Genomic DNA, 21,951 nt, shown 5'->3' on the forward strand with positions numbered 1-21,951 from the left:
AACCATACCTTTGATCACACGTCCTTTGTATGGCAGGCCTAATAGTGCATGGTAATTGGTTTACTTCTATTTAAAGTTAAGACATTTCCCCTACTCTAACTATTTATGTCACGCACCCGACATAGCAGCAGTAGGAACCATTATTAAAGTTATTACGCAGTGTCGGGCCGAAATTTGAACCTATCAACTTTGCAGCAATGCAACAGTCGCTGGTTAACAATATATAAATATATATTTAATTATATGATTGTCTTTAATATTAATATCTGGATTTTTTCGTCTAAAAAAGGGGACGGACTATTGGGCACTTGAATTGACTTTAAGTGGCCCCATTGTTCAAAAGTGGTTTAAGGCACCCCTTCTGTCACACATCTTAGAAACCATATTGTTAATTACAAAAAAAACACTTTACTATTTCTATTGTTATAGATATGGATTAATGTACTTGTAAAAGAAAGAAATGAAAGAAATTTTTTTATACAATCTCAACCCCCTCCCCCTTCCTTTCTATCAAACTCAGCATGAAACTGCCCAAAAAGGACCAAAACCAGTATTGGGCCAGACCATCCCTGGTCTAAAATAATGGTTTGATAATAGTACCCTTATGAATCCTTAATCAGGTAAAATGTGTGAGCCTATTAAAACACAAAGTCTAAACCTAGAATTTTAACCTATCAAGAAAACATATATTTCTTTTAAATATATTTAATTTTTTTAATAGCGGGGATGTTGTCTTAAGACAAAATGCTTTATCTTTATAATAAATATCCATATTAAATACAAAATTTTAACTATTGAAAGGACGAAAAGTGCATATATAGGTGCATCAACAAATTTACACATTCACAAATTTTCTATTACACAGACAAACTGAATGCAGGGCGACCACCGCCTTTCTTATATTAATATTGAAAATAACGTACTACAAAAAAATTACAATGAACACGATAACGTACATTTTTTGAAAAAATCACGTACAATAACGTACCATAAAACACATATACATCTATAATACAAAGTAGTTCGATGTCTGTCTGTCTGTCTGAAGCTTAAGATCTCAGTAACCACTGAACCGATTGGGCTTTACCTACTGGTCCTGGGATGGTTTTAAGCTATTTTCATGGGGGATGGGACACCCCCTCCCCCCAAAAAATGCAATATTGTATACCCCTCCTAAAAAAAATTGCTTTTTAAAACTGAAATAAAAAAGGAAAGTTTGACTATCCCGCCTCCCCCCCCCCAAAAAAAAAATTTCCTCTCCCCCAATCTGTTTTTACTTTTTCTTTATAAATCTAAATAACACCTCTTGATTAAACCTCTTGGGGCAAAGCCCTTAGAGACAGTTGTTTAAAGGGGGGAGGCGGATGTGCCACTTTTTGAAACCAAAACCAAAAGTCAACAAAGGAACTCATATAAAAAAAAGAGTTACAGGTCTGAGATTTTGCATTGCAGTTGCTTTATAGGGGTACAATATGGAACTGTGAAGAAACGGCGGCGCAACCGCCGAATTTTTTTTGCCTTTTCTCGGCGGTTTTTGGCGGTTGCGCTGCCGTTTCTTCACAGTTCCATATTGTACCCCTATTAAGCAACTGCCATACAAAATCTCAAACCTGTAACTCTTTTTTAGTTGAGTTCCTTTGACTTTTAGTTTTGGTTTCAAAAAGTGGCACATCCGCCTCCCCCCTTTCTCATTTACATAATTTATATCATGTAAAAATATGGGAAGACATAATTGACAGTTGATGTAAATTACATTAAATCTTCAAATGGCGCGCGAAGTGCGCCGGAAATTTTTCTACCCCCCTGAAATCTGTTTTGGGTGTTAACTAACCCCCCTTAATTACCTCACCTAAAAACTTTCCCCAATTTAATCATGTAAATAGTACCAACTAATAATGAGGTTTATATTTATTTATTTAAGTACGATTAAATATTCCAGCATCTTCGCCCCTAGCCTCTAGGGGCATCGCCAAAAGAGGTATTGTAAAGTATTTTTTTAAAGGGTGTTTACCAACCTCACTTACTGGTTATATTTTACAAAAAGAAAAAGAATTTTTTTGGAGGGGGGCCGGATTCTTTGCCTAAAACCACAACAGGACAAGTAGGTATATTACCTGAAGACTTAGAGTAGAACCCAATTGGTTCAGCGGTTACCAAGATCTTAAGCTTAAGAAAGACGGAAAGATAGACAGACAATATCGTTCTACTTTGTATTATAGAAAGTAGTATCTCATTCCTGTAAGTACAAGAAAACATAAATATCAACTAAGAATTATCTTGCTAACTGATGAACAAATATGATACTCTTTTAAAGTTTAACTTCGCATATGTCCTGATTAGGTTTGTAATTGAATTAGAGGAATTTTTTTATATTTACTGAAATGCTTGATTGAGTTGAGTTTTTTTATTTTAAGGAAGCTTCACTATGACGTCATAAATCCCAGATTGGTAAAGTGGCGCGCGAAGCGTGGAGAATTTTTTTTGTAGTTTTATGAAATACAAATACATTAATGATTACTAACACTAATCATACATTACAGAAAAACGTACAATAACGTATGCTGAAATGTTCATATTGTACACAAAAATCAATAACGAACAAAAACGTACCAAAAAACCTAAAAGTGGTGTTCAATATGAACATATTGAACATAACGTACATAGTGGTCACCCTGTGAATGGAAAACTTTTGCTGTTACCACAAAATCACTACTTAAAAAAATAAAAAAAGACAAAACAATACAAGTCAGACAAATGTTTAGCAACCTCTTGACTTTGATGGATGTGAACGGTTACTCCTGTTTATGGACCAAGACATTACCATTACATTTTAGTCATATAGATAGAATGTACAATTACAAAGACTTTAATCTTGACGTAATTCTGGCAAAATTTCGAGCCCATCACCTTCTTGAAAACTAGCAGAAGGCAAGCACTTTACATTTTAGTGAGATCTTAAGGGATGAAACAATGGACAATAAATTGATGTACATCTCCAATAATAATATGCAAAATCACCTCTCATGTAAATCAAAATTTTTGGTTAAAAAGTTTGGACACTACTGGTTACAAACAACTAATCAAGGTTCAATGAAAATACCCTTCGAATATGAGAACGTGTTAATGCTGAATACCAGTATAATTTACAGTCCAATATCCCCTCCCTCCCTGCATTTTACACAGTTTTGACTGGCCACTAAAGTTTTACCTGTAGGCTGGAGAAATTGGCATATGACGTCATCATTGTGAACACAACTTCCTAAACAGATTGGACAACTTAATCAGGAAAGCAGGGATTGGTCAGTGAGATAATATTTAGATTGTAATTGTTATGAAGAATTGGTTATCAAAGATTTAAATCTATTTGATTCTTTAGTCGATTTTTTTGTTTTGTTTTTACTTTTAAATAATTTTTTTTGTGTTTATCCCATCTATGTCAATTTTTAAATGTTATAGGTATCCAGCAAAATTTTCTGGCATTCATAAAATGAAAGGTTTTTCTCTATTGTTCATGAGTAGGTACTCTTTTTTTAAATTATTGACGAATCAAAGCATCATAAAAAATATTTGATTGATAAATTAGAAATTAAATATATCTATTTTCAAATATCATATTTATCCATGAAAACAAAATATTCAACTTTCACAAATTCATATTTTTCATATTATCAATGTTTTTAGATTGATGTAATGGGTTTACTTAAATGGGATTATGAAAATTATGAAAACTTGAAGCAATTATAATTCTAAGAAAAATAGGTAATTCCCTTTCAAAATATTATAAAATGTGTCAAAAAGAAAGCAGCATAGTTACAATATTTTAAACAGAACAATAAAACTTTACCTTTAGCTGCGCCTTGAAGTGCATCTGAATAATTTCATCCTTAGACTTTGTCTTGTTATACTTTGGTTTATATCTTTCCATGAGGGAGCTACCCAGTGCCATCGAGGTTGACAACGAACTCTGTCGTGACAGCCGGCGGGTTGACTTAGTGGCATGCCGTTGCAGCCATAGAGCTGGCGAAGATCTGCCGGATCTATAAAATGTTACAATATTATCACGCAAACTTTACTTATTTTTTTAAAGTAAACATACATAGTGCTGGTGGTAGTGGTTTACATTACAGGGGTCTAAAGTGATAAGACAATGGACGATAAACTGATGCAAATACCCAATAATGATGCACAAAATTACCTCTTCTGTAGATTGCAATTTATTAGAAGTTGAAACGTTTGGATATTATACTTAATAAACCAACCAATCAAAATTCAAGAAGTCCCTAAAGTTGATAAGCTAACGAATAAGAAAACGTTATTATAAAACTTTGAGAACTAGTGTAATAAACAGCCCAATGTCCCCTGCCTCCCTGAAAAATATACCTATTGGGCGTCAAAGGCCTAATAGATCCAGCTGTGTCAGGTTGTCCTGTACTGCTGCCATACTGCATCAGCTTGCCAGCTCGGGACTGGATCTTGGACATCCATACACTTGTCTCACGGGCAAGGTCAAGAATAGCATCCTATAACAGATTAAAAAGGGTTGTTCCGGTGCATTTGAGCTTAATTATTATGATTCAGACATTTCTGCTAAGTCTTGAATAATAAAAACTATTTTATTTTTAAGACTGAAAAAAAGTTATACTCTTGTGACAAAAGCTACTTTGAAATGGGTCTTTTTGTAACAAATTGATAGTTCGAATATATTTATTTATAACATAGACTTTTTGAATTTTAAAGGTTAAAAGCTTGTATAATACCTGATGAATGCAGAAATGTACAGAAGACATAGCAACCTCCACAGACTGTTTAATATTGTTCCACTCTGAGGAGCCAGGGTTAAGCTTCTTGTAATGTACTGACAGTACTTTCTCTTTAGAGTACTGACCATCGTCTGTGTCTAAAAGCCTAAAATAATAGGTAATCTTAAATGAGGAAAAATAAATCATTACTTATTAATCTTAATTTTGGATATTCGACATAATCTATTTATACGCTCACAAAATCAATATGTTTTACCTGACTGGCGATCCATCCGCCATCTTGAATTTGAGATGCTCACAAATACAAGAATATATTTCAAACTGTCCATCCAAGCAGTTTTCTTTCACTTCAATTCTAAAAGGAAAAATATTTGGTTAAGTTTAAAATAAATATTTCATGTATTCATTTATTCAGTTTCATAAATATACGGGGGGGGGGGGTAAAAAACGCCCCTAGAGGCCTCTAAGGACCATTGAGAGGGGGAGGGAAAGTCAATCCCCCATTTTCAATTGTAGTTTTAAAGCGAAAATAGAAAAAAAAATTGAGGGGTAATTTTTTTTCTAGGGCGATTTCTCTTAAGAGTTGGAGGGTGGTGGTACCCTTCCCCAAAATAGTTATAAACCTTACCAGGACATATGAGAAGCTACTCTGTAAAGTAGAACTATATTGGTACAGAGGTTAGAGAGATCCTTCGGTACACACTTTTTACTTTATTATAAGGATATTTGTCCAAGAAAAATATCTTACTTTGAACTAGTCGCATTGATAGCAAACTTGAAGAAAGGCTCCGACTCCTTATCAACCTCCAGCTCCAACTTGCCAATGATGAATGACAGGTCCAGCTGGACAATATTGCTGGAGATGACAGGTTTATCACTGGCCCCACGGTCAGGCAGGTTGGCCACGATTTGTTGATCCTTCTTTCGTCCGATAAAGGTGCTGTTGCCTGTTGCTAGAAAAATATCTATTAGATAACCACTAGGTAGGTACTCTTTAAATCATTATCAATTCATAAATCTCACATAGATTTTTACTCTTAATCGAAGATATATTTTTGTAGGTTTAATCGACAGTTGATCTAACCTTAGCTAAATTAATTAATACATCAATTACCTAAATCTAAACTTATCTGAAGAAAATGTTATTTAAATTGCTTTATTTCTTGATAATAAAAATGCATATTTTTTTCAATTATAAATGCTTTAGCTTGTTATCACTGCAATTTTTATGGACATAATTGTCCTTGTTATAGAATACGTTTACTTACTATAGTACCTATTGTATAAATAGTATGTTGTAACAATATTTTTCAGCATTACTTCGAAACCGATTAATATCCGCAGGATTAGAACCGGTTCTCAGCTATACTTAAAAATCATTTATAGCATCGTATTACAGACAATTTTAAAGAATATCAAAATAAAAAATTAATACCAGTTTTGTGAGCCTGGGCATTCAGCTTCTCGGGTCTAACAAATCTGGTTTTAATCTTATCTTATGATTTTTCATTTGAATATCCGCGGAAAGCTGTCTATAATTCTATGCGATAAATATCTACAATAATACCTAGACTAGAAGTAGTGCTTGACAAAGAAGCCTCTGAGTCTGTTCTTTTAAGTTGAGGAGCTTGCACGTATCTGTCACTTGGTTCAGGATCAAGCGCCTGACAAAGTAGAAGTAAAGAAAATAGAAGCTTTAATTTAGGCCAAGAAAAAAAACAATAAAAATGAATTCATTTATTTCAAATATCTTAAATAACTCTTGTAACTAATCAAGATTTATTTTATTAGTGTACTTTAGACTAAAAGAAAGTGGTTGACAACAAAACTGAATGAAAGAATATTTTCATGTTTTCAAAATGTAGGTATTGCTATTTGCAATTTTCAAATTTTGAACAACGTGAACAGACCTTTTTGATTCCGAAAGTTTGTTACCATAGCATACCATGACAAAAATATTCTAAGGGACCCTATTTTTTCTTGAAATTAATACAAAGGGATTACCAAGAAAAATCGAAGCTCTTAATATTCAAGTATACACGGGCAACTAACTAAAAAAAATATGCGCCAAATATTCATATTTTTTTAATATTACAAGTATCTCAACAATATTACACCGTCTAAACAGAAGGTGGGAAAAAAACATATGGCTGTTCCCGTTTTTTGTAAGGTTCTAAAACCTTTAAGAAGGGATTTCCTTTAAAAACAGAATCTAATTAGTCAGACACTTCAAGCTATACAGACAGACTAACTTACCTACATAGTTCTAATTTGTACTACAAAACAAATTTACCTTTTCAAGAAGTTCCGCCAGCGTAAAAAGTCTCCTGTCTTCAATTCTAAGACCCACGACTGGCAGGAGGCCGGTCAGCTTGGTGATTGGGTAGTTCGGGTCTGTGTGGATCAAACAGTAATGAAAACTATATAATATGGAAGTTTTATATTTTTTTATCACAACTTTGAAACTTGTAGGTACTAAAATATATCGAACGAAATTGACATATTCGTTGAGTTAACGATAATAAATGCAACAAAAAGCTATTTTTCTAACTATATTACTAAATCATTTATTTCTCTTTAAAATTTTTTTTTTTTGGTTATTGTTGTGCTACTTATTAGGTACTTGAATTGTGCTTGTTTTAGCAAAAGTCTTGATTTTAATTTTAAATTTTCTCTTAAAAATAAAAAAGACAAAAATAAAACTATTCCTTAAGTCCAGATCAATGGGTTTCAGAATATGAAGCTTTGAATTCTTAAACTGCATTTCTTTTCTAAAATAAAATTATGAGTAAATTATGTATGATAATTTTTGTATTTGAAATAATTTAGGACCTATTTCGTTATGGATAAACTTGTAGCTGACTTGCAAATGTAACATCATTGTGAAAATATTAACATTCCGTCAATAAACAACAGATATTTTCATAATAAAAATATTGGTCAAAAAGTTTGGACAATTGTGATTTAATAAATTTGAAGCCAAAAATGACTTGAAATAAAAGTCTGGGTACCAATTAGGGTTGGCAATCCAAATCCGCACAATTTTTAGCTAATTTTGGAATCCGAATCCGTTTTTTAAAAGCGGATTCGGATTCTTAATTGGTAGGCTAAAATTAGCGTCTTAAGTTTTTTCTTTCAACTCCGCCTTTTTGAAGGCAAAGATTATCATCATTATAGGTATATAATATCTTTCAAAATCTGGTTCGATTCTCGGAAGTGAATTATAGAGAACACCAAGAACATTAATTTTAAAGACATATGTAGCATTTAAATTTTTTAATTTAAAAAAAAAGCATTTTAAAATATTGCTAGAACCCGAAATCCGCAAAAATAAGAATTCGGAATCAGCGATTTTTTGGACGGATTCTTGTAAGAATCCGAATCCGTTCCAAAACTTTGACGGATTGCCATCCCTAGTACCAATATAATTTTCAGTGCAATGTCCTCTTTCTCCATGCAATCAAACCCCACTCCATTTTACTAAAGTATGAAAACAAAACAACAAGGATGACAACATCCATAAAAGCGAAGCACTGAAACGGTAGGACAAACGGACATTAACACTTGTATAGTGTTAGAACTTAATTATCATAATATAAATTTATAAGAGTCAAAGCAAAATTGTAAGTAAATTTGTTGTAAAACTGCTTGATACAGGATAATTTTTATGGACATACTTACATTTTTAGGACTTGATTATAGAGTTGCTTCGCTTATTACATTATACTTTGTTGTCCCAGGAATCAATATACCAAAAATCAGATCAATCCGATGATTTGATCACGTAAAAATTTGTTGTTAAAAAAGTAAAAAAATCAACATGTTTAAAATGGACGTACAGACATTTTGGTAATGATTAAAGAGTTGCTACGCTTTCTAAATCGTACCTAACTACTAAAGGAATCACCATGCAAAATTTGAAATCGATAGGACAATTCTAACATGCCTAAATTAACGGAAAAAGCTATCCGTTACGGACGGACGGACGGACGTACGGACGGACCGACCCTAATTATAGAAAAGCTTCGCTTTTAAAAATCCTACCTCCAATTTTCATTTTCCAGACCAAACATAAGCTCCATATTTTCCAACTTGATGGAATACTTGTCATAAGCCTAATGGAAAAAAATCATAATTAAAAACAATTGTAATTATGCTTATTTAATATGACTTCAATTACATTTTTTATAAAGTTAGAAATTAAGTTAGAGGAACGTAAACCACGTAATAATGTCAGCTAGGCGTTCAGAGTAGAGGGAATTCCTTGGTCCAAAACAGACGCAAATCTTCCTATGTTGATATCGAGCATTCCCTTAGTTATTATTAAATATCCACCGTCGTTTTCCTGTCGAGCCCCGGCTGGCAGCTGCCAAGTACAGCTTCCGCTGCTGAAATTTATGTTTTGAGATTCCTAACATAAAATTTACACACACAAAAACATTTTCTGAAAAATTGGTCTTTTAGCTTCAAAATTACAACCGTTTAAAATTGTTATGTGAAAAAGGACCTAAAAACAGAGGATTTATATTAGTTAAGAGATAATAAACCTCAGTTACCTATAGGATCATTTAATAATAAAAGTACTCCTCAATGCCATTAAAATTTAAAAGGAGATATCTTTACATTGAATGTGGAAATACCAATAACTTTCAAAAAAGGTACAACAATCTGAACTGAAGAACTACTTTCTTCTGGAAACATTTCTAAAAAAAGTTTGCCGTATTTTCACAGTAGCATTTGATAAGTTATTTTAGGTTAGGTAAGTGGTAATGATTGCCCCGCAGGGTTAGAGCCCCCCGCAGGGGCTAGAAATAGGATAAAAGATGCTGTGAAAATGCGATAAAACCCACTACTTCGCTTTCTTTTCATGATCTAAAAAAATCAGTTCGTTTTAATTACCTAAAATATTGAAGATTTATCTGACATACAAATAAATAGTGGAAAATAGTAGGTATGCAGTTTTTGGAAAATAGTGGAAATAGTATGCAGTTTTGGACAATAGTGGAAATAGCATGCAAAAATAGTGGAAATAGTGGAAATAGCATGTTTGTGGCCAGCCTGTATTAATGGAGTTATGGTGTAAGTATAATAATCTAATTAACTGTGAGTTATCCCTACATTGAATAAAACGTTTATACCTGTTCAAAATGGTCATTATCAGGGTCATCCTCCCCCTTATCTTGAGCAGAATCATCTCCTTGTCCTTGCTCCCCCACAGCAAGACCTAAGATATTAGTATGTATTATATAAAATTGAACCTGAATTTAGCTGTCATAACTTCTAGAATAATTTATACCTACCTATTACACTTAACCTACTTAATTTCTTAATGTTTGACTACCAAGAGAACTCACTTAAAATATTCTTTTTAAAAAGCTTCGTATAGTTATGGACAATTTTAGTCTTTTTCCTATAAAAAAATAATAGTTTGTTATTTATCGCATCGTTGAAGGCACGGGCTAAAAAAACCTGGTTTTTATCTTAATGGTTGTACATTTTTATATTCGTAAAAAACACGATAAAATATGATGCTATACATAATTTTTTTGCATGGCTGAGAACCGGTTCTAATCCACCGGATATCAATCGGTTTCGAAGCAATTCAGGAAAAGAAGTTTATCTCACCTTGACCCTTTTTACTTCTGAGCATGCGCATAGTCTCTGTCACCTCTTCAGATTTTATTCGGATGCTACCAAGATTGGCTACAAGGCAGGGACACCCCTAGATATCATTTTAATTATATATATTGAACAGATTTGAGAAAAAATAGTAGTAGAACGATAATATTCACTAAATATGTGTATTTCTTATTGAAAAGAACTATAGACAAATTTTTTTTTTAAAGGTTAACATAAATAATATTTCCATCGTTCTACTACTGTTTTTAACTTATAACACATAAAAACTGTTCAAAATTTTGACCCAATTTATATAGGTATGTATATGAAATGTTAAAAATTAAGAACAATTTGACTTAATAAGCGCATTTGACTAAACTTAAACACAACTAACACACAACGGATAATTCACGAAAAAAATGACCCTTTTTTTAGGGAGGGAAGGGAATTGGTGCAGTTTTTTATTAACACGTTCTCTCATTCGTTGGCTCAAAAAATAGTCAACTTATCGTCTATTGTCAATTCCCTTAAGGTCCATGATATAACATAACTTAATCTGACTTAAAAGACGGACGGCCATTCATACAAACCATAGTTGTATGAAACTTTGCTGCTAAAACTATTACCTCCTTATATTCGCCCTTATAGGGAATGACAATATATGAGCTCTGTAGCTGAATATCAATATCTCTGAACTTGTGATTCTCAATGACAAACTCCCAGCCAAGTTTGGACATCTTAACCTCTCTGTACTCCCGGATTTGTTGAATAGCTGAGTCCTGAAATATTAAGAATGTAATTTAATCATAAATTACCTAATTTCTATGACTTCTAAGTTCTATCCTTTCTAAATGCAAAAGTGGGCTCTGCAAATGATTGTATCACATACGTGGATGTTATGACAAGGGAAAAATTGTCGTCAATTTAGTTGGCTAACATGGGACTCGTTTATGGTCATTTCGTTCATCCAGTAGGACGGTTGGAGATGTTGCAAGGAAGGGTGGAAGGGGGAATCGTTATTTTAGCCCGCTGCAAGTTTAAATTTATTAAAGAACACGATTATCTTGCATGGTGTAAGATCTAAATAATAATATTATCCAATGCTTTGTGCAGCCAATAATCTATTTAGTTAAAGGTACTATAATTGGTAATTGGCGAAAGGAATATAAACCCCGTCTCTATTCAAAGACTTAACACATAACCCTAAAATAGTCTATTTAAGCATAATCATATATGTACAACGACAAAAAAAAACTTTTATGTACAAAATGGTGAACTTGTCAAATGAAATACTTGAACTTCTAGGTTTGATATGAACCCACCTGAAGGTAAGAAATCTGAATTTCCTCCGGGGCTTTGAAAATTTCCGCCACATGGTTGAAAGTTTTCATGTGGTAGATAATCTCAAGAGGGGAGGAGTTGATGTGGAGCCGACGGTCATACACAGACCCAGGGTCGTTGTCCAGGTCATCTGAATGTATAGATAAATAAACAGGGAGTTAGGGGACATTGAACTTTTAAATATTCTAGAGTACCCAACAGTTTTCTAAACGCATTCTCTCATTAGTAAGCTTTAAATTTGGGTACTTAATCTTGACTGGTTGATTTTAACTTTAAGCAGGGTTGTCATTTTGGGCGGGCGCTTTTGGGCGGGCAGTTTTGGGCGGGCGGTTTTGGGCCGCCCAATATAAGGTCCTTTTGGGCAGTTTTGGGCACCCCCCTTTTAGGGGGAGAGAAAAAGGGGAGGGGGTTAAAAAAGAGGGGGGGCGGGCTTATTTTTTTGGGTGATATCCTTATCTATAATACAAAGTAGAACGATGTCTGTCTCTTTGTTTGTCTGTGTGTCTTTTTGTAGCGAAGGATCTCGCTAACCACTGAACCGATTTGGTTCTCCTTTACAAGGTAGCTTCTCATAGGTCCCGGGAAGGTTTATAACTATTTTCATGGGGGGTGGGACATCCCCAACCCACCAAAAAAATAAAAATGCCCCGCCCCCTCCCCAAAAAAATTTCTTTTTAAAACTAAAATTAAAATAGTGGGGACGAATAACCCCCCCCATGAAAAAAAATCTCCCCCCCCCAAGAGAAAATTTTTAAAAAATCTAAATTACGAAAAATTGGTTTGATCAAACCTCTTGGGGCAAAGCCGAGGCTAGGGGCGAAGCCGCTAGTACTAAAGTAAGTTATTGAAACTAACAATAAAAATGGGGGAAGGAAACCCACCCGCCCCCCCCCAAAAAAAAAAAAAAATTATTCCTCCCCTCCAATTTTTTTTTACTTTTTCTTTTCAAATCTAATATAATAATTGGATTATCATATTTGAATCTCCCCTCCTCAAGTGCCCCTAGAGGCCTCTAGGGCCGTAGCCTCTAGTTATCTATATAAATTAGTAAGCTTTTTTTGTATCTAGAGAAGGATTTCGCTATCTGCTGAACCGATATGGTTCTCCTTTCCAGTGGAGCTTTTATAGGTCCTGAGATAGTTTTAGGCTTTTTTATTTCTAATAATAAGTCTAGGTATGGTTTTAGGCTATTTTATATCCTTTTTATATGCTTTAACGACATTTGCCCAAAAAGGGTGCCCAAAACCACTTTTGGGCGCCCAAAACCCTTTTGGGCAATTGGGCCGCCCAATATCAAAAAAAGTGCCCAATTCGACAACCCTGACTTTAAGTAAACAAACTTTTCCACCAATGATTTAAACTAAACAAGAGATAATTTTGTCTTTTTTAATAAAGCAAGCAACTTAAGTTTCAATGTACATAAATGTTTTATTAATACCTGAGTTCAATGGGGGATTTATCTCATATTGAAGGTTAAGTAAAACTTTTTGTTCATCTGTTGAAATAGTTGTGATAACCTTTGGCTGGGGATTTTCTCCTGCGTCAACACCTAAATTATAACAAAATCAACAATATCTCCCAACTGATTTCTGTGCCCATGGCATCTATTTGAAGGGAAGGGTGGTAAAACAGGATAAAACCATCACCATACCTGTAACTGTTAGAGACTGCATGGTAAGGTTGACCAGCATATTGCTAGCAGCTGGTCTCTGGGCCATCATCATGTTCACCTTATCCAGTTGGAGCACCATTACACTGCGGTCCTGAAAGCACAATATTGGGTTATGGAAAAATACAAGGATGATAACACTCAGTTGCAACACAGAATAATACGTATGTAGGTAAAATAGACTGACATACAACGTAAATTGAATAACTAAATAAATCTAATTTATCCTATTCGACATTTAAACATTCTTATCCAATTGCCCAAGGGTTCTCAAAAGATAGGGCAATGGACGATAAATGAAAATGAATTGGCTCTTCTGTAAATTTAAAAATTGGTTGAAAAGTTTGGACACGGATAGTTAGAACCAACCAATCAAGATTTAATAAAAAAGTGTCCAAAGTTCAAAGCTAACGAATAAGAGAAAGTAAATAGGTATAGAACTTTGGTTAACTGTATAATTTAAAATCCAATGCCCCTTCCCTTCCTACTTTTCCTTAAAACGTAATATGTAGATTGTAGACACACAAACACGGAGACAAAAAAAAGGTTATAGAGACGATACTATATATCAGAAGGATCTTCACAGGATATTTCAGAATCGAATCTCAGAGATAAGAGAGTAAAATGAAACATGCCTTCAAATCTTCGTCACTCATAGCAATTCTGAAACCAGCGAGATAGAAATTCATCCGATACTTGACAAAACTCCTGAATTAAAGTTAGATTTGATTAAATGTAACATCTGTCATAAGATTAGGTCATAATAAGCAAGCTTTAGTAATGAACAAGAAATAAAAGTTTAGACAACGATAGTTTTTGACAATCAATGAAATTTAATAAAAAGTACCCAAAATATGAGAAAACATATTTATAAAACTTTGGGTACCGGTAAACTTCAGTCCCCCATCTCCTTGCACTTTAAATGATGAATAAAGATATAAAAAAAATCTTACTTTCTGGGATATTCCAGAATTCCTTCCTCTGCCCCCTCCTGGTAGCCAATGGCTTCATACAACTTTGCTTTCTCCTCCATGGTCAGAGCGTTGTTCAGCTTGCTGATGTCGGACGCCTCTTCCGCCAATTCAACCTGGAAAGAACGCTCATGTAAATATCTTGATGAGTTATAGCCCACAGTGACCCCTTATAAATTATTTAAGCAATATAATCAAGAAAAAAAAGATTTTAGCGGTAAAATAAAATAAATAAACCTAATTGAGTAATAAGATTTAATTGTAAGTAATTGGAAAAGGAAAAGGGTTTCCAAATCTGTAAATAACTTGAATGGATCATAGGACAAACGCAGGAGTGACAAACGTCAGAGTGGACACTTAACCTAACCTATTTTAAACCATCTTATAGGTTTTTAAATGCATAACCACTGCGGAGGGCTTATTTGTATAATCATATTTCAACCTAACCTATATAGAAATACTTAATTAACTTAATATTTTAGCCACTCCTGGGTTTGTCCAATCCGACGATTGTCACTCCTGCGTTATTTCTGGAACCCTTAAAATCCCTGTGAATGGCTAGATTTTAAAAGATAAGCGCACATTCAAACAGCCTACCTCTATAATGTAAGAATGATCTATCTTGTAATGTATTTACTTCAGTAAACCTATCTAGACTGATTTACCTTTTTGCTACCCCAAATCCAGGACAAGAAGCCGCCAGACGCCTTCTCAGCCGCATCCGCTTCCCGCTTAGCCTTAGCCGCAGACTCCGCCAAGTCTCTGCGGTTTTGGTGTTCAGAAAATAAAGCAAATAATAACCGGTAGAAATTTTAAAGGGAATTCTATACATATTTTATGAATATTAACCTACAAGCTATAAACATTTTAAAATTTATTGCCATTATAATTTTGAACTTCATTATTTCATGAACACCATTCCTGTTCATTGTAATATTGAAAACATCTAAAATTGTTTCTAATTCTTTCAATCTTCCCTCAAAATCAGTACTTTTGCTTCCAAGCAGTTTCTCCTGGAAATAATAGTAAAAAATTTTAATCATTTAAAAAGAAAACGAAGTAGCGGGTTTCGTCGTATTTTCTTTGTAGCCTTGATAGGTTATTTTGGGTTAGGTTAGGTAAATGTTAATGATTGCCCCGCAGTGTTAGGAGATAAGCCCCGGTGGGTTAGAGCCCCCCGCAGGGGATAAAAATAGGAGAAAAGCTACTTTAAAAATACGACGAAACCCGCTACTTTCTTTCCATGATCCAAAATTTTTCTAAATACCTAATGACTCTATTTTAAGGAAGAGAAAAAAATGTCGATTAACTTCCTAGAGGTATTCTATGTACAAATATTTCTTTCTCCAAATAATCATAAGGTACCATTTGCAGAATTCAAATAGAGATTTGGAGTTCTCGTCAATAACCTTGGGATGTTTTTAGGCTATTTCATGGCTCATTTTTACTCCTTTCAATATAGATAGCAAAACAATATGAACCTACCTTATATAGTTCTCTATATTCTCTACAGTTAGCTGTGTGGGTCATAATATTTTCCAAGTTCCACATTTTTAGCTTTGGCCGCACTTCTTCCTCTAGAAATTGAAACACAGATTTACTTTTGTATATTTGCACTTGTACCTATAGTTTTTTTATTAGACTAGCTTTCTACTCTATAAATTAACTGTTAAATATTAGGAATATTAAAATTTAAATTCGTTATTTTCTTGTACTACTTTTGGACCTTGACATGATATCAATATATTGTTCAATTAAGTTACTTGAATAAATTCATAGGTACCTTAAGTTTTATTTTTGGTATTCAATGTTGCCTTTACTTCATGTAACATTATACAATGAAGTCAATTCTGACTGTTTCACTAAACATAGATGTTTAGGATATATCAGGACAAGGTTTATCAAAGAGTTGCTTCGCTACCAAGAAAAAACTAATTAGATTTTACCTAGTATCGTATTGATGACAAACTGCCAGAGTTGTTTCGACTTGCCCATGTAATTGGGCAATCCTTCCAATCCAGCCGCTACTTTGTATTTTCTATATTTGGCTCCTAAATAAATAATTTACATCAAGGAATCCTAAAAGCTATGGAATATGAACAAAATTGCCCCTACTGTAGATTAAATTATTATTGCTAGAAGAGATTTGAAACAAAATGGTACAGACATAACCACTAATCATGCAGTCCAATGTTCCCTCCCTCCCTACATATTCTTTCCTTTGTCTATAGATCACCTACCCCCTTGTCAGTAACTTAAAATCAACGTAACGCCAGTCTGAGTCTCAACTCCTTAATACTTACCTAGTTTCATAGAGTTGAAGGAGTGAAGTAACATGGCAAAGTCATGATACTGGTACTTTGTTATACTCAGTCTCAACTCCTGAATTTCAGGGACAAAAGAATTATAAATGGGTATCTAATATATTTCAGTATGCCTTGTAAACAAACTAGATATTTCGGTGAATAAAATTTTTAGCCTCATCTCCCTTAATGAACTATAAATATTAAGATAGAAGATTGATTTATGCAGGCCCTATAGCTGCAGTGACCTAACACTGCGGGGCACCTCTTTACCCTTTTTAATCTAACCTAAAATAAACTAAAACTAGTACACAAAACAAGAGGGGGGAGGGTTATTTCCTAGACGAGGCACTTTTAGGGACCCCGCCAATTATCCTTTTATATCCTTCCTTCATGTCAATGCTAAGTTCTATGAGGGATCTGGTGTAGTTTGTCCTTTCTGGATCTGGGCACCAACGCAGGTCTGCACCAAGTGTTACTGGTCCTGAGCGATTGTGTTCATGTATTATAGGATGAAAATGGAAAAAAAACATGATAAAAATTATATATACCTACCTACCTAAAAAAGAAAATAAAGAAATAAGTAAGTCACAATGTAAGACTTAATTGAATAAAAAATATTGTAGAGAGAAAATTACCTATAATATGTGGGTATGATAAAAAGCTATTAAAAAGGTTAAATCAAATCAAGTATTTTAATCAAATTGTACAAAATTCATTGATTACTTAAACTTTATATGAACAGACCTAGGAGATATTTCATATTCTTGATTCCCTCTTGATTTCGGGCAATCTTTCCACTAAATTGAGAGTCTCGCACTTCGTCAGTTAAATTGGTTTGCTCTGTAACAGTAATAGTGTATTTATAGTATATGTCTTACAGTTCCATAAAACAAAATTAGTTTATATCATATGATATTAACTCACCCCTTCAAATCTAAAAAGGCTGACTTCATGTATGTTGTTGTATAACCAATATAAAAACGACAAGCAGTAGATGTATTTATCATTTTCAAATGCAAAAAAATGCCTATGAAAAGCAAAATTCTTTCAGTGGATAAACAGGCAAACGCACAAACAGAATCCTTTTTGCATATCACCGTTTTAGAGACCTTTAAAGTCTGGAGCCATTCAAAAATAGAAATAAACAATTTATATAAATGTCTATCCTCTAAGATCTTGGTAATTATCTACCTGAATAAATATTCTTCTCATGGGGCTGCCAATATACTGCTAAACTTGAAATGTCCATTTTCTTGCTGAAATATTTCTCTTTGCTGTGCTCTTCCTAAAATGTAGAAAATTGAAAATTTCTTGATTTTTTGCCATCAGTTTTATAACATTACAAAAAAAGTTAGGTATTTTCACAATACTATCCAACTTTTTCAAACTCATTTTAATAATCTTAAAAATTTAACTTTATTTTAAGTTGTATGGATAAGGTATTTTTTCTGACAGTCTTTCAGTCTTTCTGACAGGGTGATGTATGATATCTGTTTTTAAGAAAAAGATTATTTATCATAGACTAGGTATCTAATGAAAAATAAAAGATAAAGACATTGACATTGTACCTAATTACTTTTTGTCTAATTTTTTTAATTGTTCAACTATTTATTCTCAAAAATTTTGTCCTTAATATTTAACATTAATATTCCTCTTCATTCGCACATATTGTAGAAAAAAAATAGACAAATATTCTACCTAACTTTCTTGAAACTTTGCTTACCCTATCCTGTTTATTGGTAGAGATATCCAGTTTGTCCAGAGTAACACCTGCCCCGAATGGATAACCCTTGTTGGTTCTGTTATCCTCTATTCTTATGTGGACATCCCTTAAAAGAGAAATATTATATTGCAAACCTTCTAAAATTTTACACTTGAGATACTTTGTGAATTGAATATGAACTTACTGAATAGTAATCTGCAGGTTTTCCATAATCTTGGCTGTCAGCTTCTGAATGAATGAATCACCATCCTCACTATGGTTGTTGGCCTCTATTAGTTTGTTCCGCTGTTTGGCCTCCTCGATGGAGGCTATTTTGGCCATCTTGGCCTCCTGTTCAGCTTTGGCTTCTTTTTCCTACGTTAGAAAAATATTTAGTATAATGGAGCACTGAAAACACTACCCTCCCCTAATTTTAAAATAAAATCTTTATAGTAATTAGAATTAAAAGAAATCTTAATAGTAATTTGAATTAATACAAAACAAACTTTGCTTTAATAAATCCCAAATTTTTACAAACTAAATTGATATGATAAAAAAGTAGAAAAATTAGCATTTTAACACAATTTTAAATAAAACTTTGAATGTGATTTCAATCCATTTAAGAAAATGTGTGCAATACCTAAAAAACGTTTTATGCATCATATGGAAAGAAAAAAAGAAAAAATCATGCAAATAGTAGGTATCTTTCATTTTTTTCAGCATTGGTCTTCAAAAAAATAATTTGCCCCATTGTGAAATTATAAAACCGAACTTCGAGTGCTTACACTATCCAATATGTCACAAATAAAACAATACCAATATTCAAACCAATTACTAAACCTTTATTTTGGCCAAAACTTTTCCAAGTTTACTCTTTTTATTTCCTTTATATCCGAGCCCCTAAAAGTTTAGTATTTACTTTCATTTAAAACTTAATATTTACTTTGAAACCCTTCATCTAGATTCTTAAATTCAGGAAGCGAGGGGATATTGTGCATTAAAGGGGGGAGGCGGATGTGCCACTTTTTGAAACAAAAAGTAAAACGTGCATGATCTCAGCCCATAAAAAGTTACAGCTCTAAAATTCGGCACAGCAGTTGCTATTGTGGAGAACAATATAACACTGTGAAGAAACGGCGGCGGAACCGCCGCTCCCGCTGAAAACCGCCGTTTCCCGACGAATTTTTTTTTGCCTTTTCTCGCCATAATAGACAATTTTTAATCATCTGAGATAAACTTTTTTTTCATAAAAATTTCGCTTATAATTTCACGTGACGTACCTAATATTTAAAACATGTCGATATTAAAAAAAAAATTGCAAGTGTAAAATCTTACAAGTGTCAAGTGAAAATATAAGCGAAATTTTTAAGAAAAAAAAGTTTATCTCAGATGATTGAGAACTGTCTAATTTGGCGAAAAAAGGCAAAAAAAATTCGGCGGTAAACGGCGCTTTTCGGCGAGAGAGGCGGTTCCGCCGTCGTTTCTTCACAGTTCCATAATGTTCTCCACAAAAGTAACTGCTGTGCCGAATTTTAGAGCTGTAACTCTTTTATGGGCTGAGATCATGCACGTTTTACTTTTTGTTTCAAAAAGTGGCACATCCGCCTCCCCCCTTTTTACTGGTACCCAAAGTTTTATAAACATATTTACGATGGTTAGGACAAACTACTTGAACAGTAATTTTTTGGGGGGGTACATTAGTTTTTGGTCCATTTTCTTATTCCTAAAACTCCCTGAACTTAATAATACCTCATCATATGGCACTGAAGTGGAGGGCACAATTAACATATACAGTCCACTTATTCTTATCTAAACAAATAAAATTATATGGTTTATAAAGAAAACTGATCAAGGGAAAAGTTGGTTGCGGGTAAAATCCGTAAAGGTGAGTGTTTTTAAGGCTTAAAAACAGTAGTAGAACGATAATATTCACTAAATTTGTGTGTTACTTATTGAAGAGAACTATAGACAAAAAAAATTCAGTTAACAATACCTGAAAATTGTTAATAAAACCTGAAAAATTCACCAAAAGCTTTGCTAATGACAAGCTGACAAAAAATATTTTTTTTACTAAGTTAAAAATTTTTTTTTTACTACAGTCTTTTTCAATAAGGAATACACATATTGATTGAATATTATATATCATTATTATACTGCTGTTTTTAAGCCTTAAAACACACACCTTTACGGATTTTACCCGCATCCTACTTTTCCCTTTCTGTGTTAGCAAGTTACATTTATATACCTAACAATATTTCAAAAATTCATAATTTAAATTGTACGTTTCATCAATTGAATGAAAATATGTAAAAAAAAAAAAAAAACTAAATATTATTAAATAGAAATGATACATAATTCTACTAATTATTAGGGACAGATGATACCCATGTGATATTTGTTTTTACTTCTAGTATTTCACTTTTGAAACTTATTAACTTCCATTTGTTTTTGACCCTTTTATGGCATGGCAAATAATAATAAAAAAAAATTCTAGATATATAGAAAATGGCATTTACTAGGTATAACACTGATTGGGAGGAACGTAAAACCAATTTTGAGCGATTATTCCCTGATAACTTTGATTATTAACTTACCACTGTAGGATTTGTGTAGATGCTCATCCATGGAATTGAAATTTCTAGACGTTGGATCTTTCCATAGACACATCTGGAAATTAAGCACAGTAGTTTTTTAATTTTAAGATAGATCCAACATTTACTCAAGCACACTTGTAGCTAGGATAACTTATGTAAAGAGTCATAGACAATGACAAATTGCTATTGTGTATTCAAAGGCTCTTCTAATAATACTGAAAATATTACATCTACTTTCCTAATAATTAAAACCCTTTTATATATTAATGTATTATGTATTAAAAACTAGTCGTGGCTACGCTACTACAAAATATCTAATGTGTCATAAATACTATCACATCTAGAAATACAATACCTTAAGGGCAATCCGGCGTCCCTCAGAGCGCTTTCTTTGAGCTTCACATTTTTTAGCACAATTTCTCGACCAAATGCAACATTAACCTTCATATGTAAATCATTATAGATTAAATATTAAGTTGCTTTTTATTAAAGACAACAAATCTTGAAATGAAAAATTTTCCCCATCCTTTTGCCAGAAATTAATATCATAAACTTGTACAGGGGGGGGGGGGCGGGGGGGGCATTGACATCTAAATTATACTGTCAAGTGTTATTTTTTTCTAAATAATCATACCCCCAAAAGACAATCGTGTATTTCATTTTAACTGTGTTTTATATTACACTGTTTATTATACTTCATTGGTATGACGTGGATACGAATTTCAAAACCATCAACCAAATCTTATTAACACCAATGATGTAAAGATGGCCATTAAACCGTGGGTCAAAACGTATTTAGTTGTTAGGATCTATAGGTAATTAAAACTAACTAAAACAGCTGATTATAATTAATCTATAAAGTATTATATGCCTCAAGGTCTTGAGTGTCCAGGTATTGGCCCAGCCTTGACCTCAAGATTGAGGCCAAAGCCTCGCCGAGCATTCTTCTATCTGAAATTAAATTCAAAATTTTACAAAAGAAACTAGAA

General features: G+C 33.2%; 1 protein-coding gene across 3 annotated transcripts in view; it reads right to left on the minus strand.

Moving 5' to 3' along the window:
- The window catches only part of Vps13 (vacuolar protein sorting 13C), a 134,732-nt gene extending 112,784 nt beyond the window's left edge, over window positions 1–21,948 (minus strand). For all 3 annotated transcript variants that reach the window (XM_080169195.1, XM_080169194.1, XM_080169193.1), the window contains exons 1-32: window positions 21,834–21,948; window positions 21,318–21,403; window positions 20,963–21,035; window positions 20,118–20,177; window positions 18,574–18,743; window positions 18,390–18,495; window positions 17,858–17,951; window positions 17,411–17,506; window positions 17,051–17,147; window positions 16,664–16,740; window positions 16,307–16,411; window positions 15,846–15,937; window positions 15,282–15,373; window positions 15,026–15,122; window positions 14,343–14,476; window positions 14,025–14,097; window positions 13,372–13,483; window positions 13,159–13,269; window positions 11,702–11,850; window positions 11,006–11,158; window positions 10,386–10,482; window positions 9,899–9,984; window positions 8,805–8,875; window positions 7,469–7,531; window positions 7,054–7,180; window positions 6,328–6,424; window positions 5,509–5,713; window positions 5,017–5,115; window positions 4,758–4,905; window positions 4,381–4,520; window positions 3,845–4,037; window positions 3,209–3,259 (exon numbers count right to left, since the gene is read on the minus strand). In XM_080169195.1, coding sequence (XP_080025321.1) covers window positions 3,209–3,259; window positions 3,845–4,037; window positions 4,381–4,520; window positions 4,758–4,905; window positions 5,017–5,115; window positions 5,509–5,713; window positions 6,328–6,424; window positions 7,054–7,180; window positions 7,469–7,531; window positions 8,805–8,875; window positions 9,899–9,984; window positions 10,386–10,482; window positions 11,006–11,158; window positions 11,702–11,850; window positions 13,159–13,269; window positions 13,372–13,483; window positions 14,025–14,097; window positions 14,343–14,476; window positions 15,026–15,122; window positions 15,282–15,373; window positions 15,846–15,937; window positions 16,307–16,411; window positions 16,664–16,740; window positions 17,051–17,147; window positions 17,411–17,506; window positions 17,858–17,951; window positions 18,390–18,495; window positions 18,574–18,743; window positions 20,118–20,177; window positions 20,963–21,035; window positions 21,318–21,403; window positions 21,834–21,905 — 3,426 coding nt within the window. In that variant the 5' untranslated portion in view covers window positions 21,906–21,948. The remainder of the gene's footprint in view (window positions 1–3,208; window positions 3,260–3,844; window positions 4,038–4,380; window positions 4,521–4,757; window positions 4,906–5,016; window positions 5,116–5,508; window positions 5,714–6,327; window positions 6,425–7,053; window positions 7,181–7,468; window positions 7,532–8,804; window positions 8,876–9,898; window positions 9,985–10,385; window positions 10,483–11,005; window positions 11,159–11,701; window positions 11,851–13,158; window positions 13,270–13,371; window positions 13,484–14,024; window positions 14,098–14,342; window positions 14,477–15,025; window positions 15,123–15,281; window positions 15,374–15,845; window positions 15,938–16,306; window positions 16,412–16,663; window positions 16,741–17,050; window positions 17,148–17,410; window positions 17,507–17,857; window positions 17,952–18,389; window positions 18,496–18,573; window positions 18,744–20,117; window positions 20,178–20,962; window positions 21,036–21,317; window positions 21,404–21,833) is intronic.
- Window positions 21,949–21,951: the final 3 nt, after the last annotated feature.

Source organism: Acartia tonsa, chromosome 8 (assembly GCF_053477335.1).
Source record: "Acartia tonsa isolate MP-2025a chromosome 8, ASM5347733v1, whole genome shotgun sequence".
Classification (NCBI taxonomy): Eukaryota; Metazoa; Arthropoda; class Copepoda; order Calanoida; family Acartiidae; genus Acartia; species Acartia tonsa.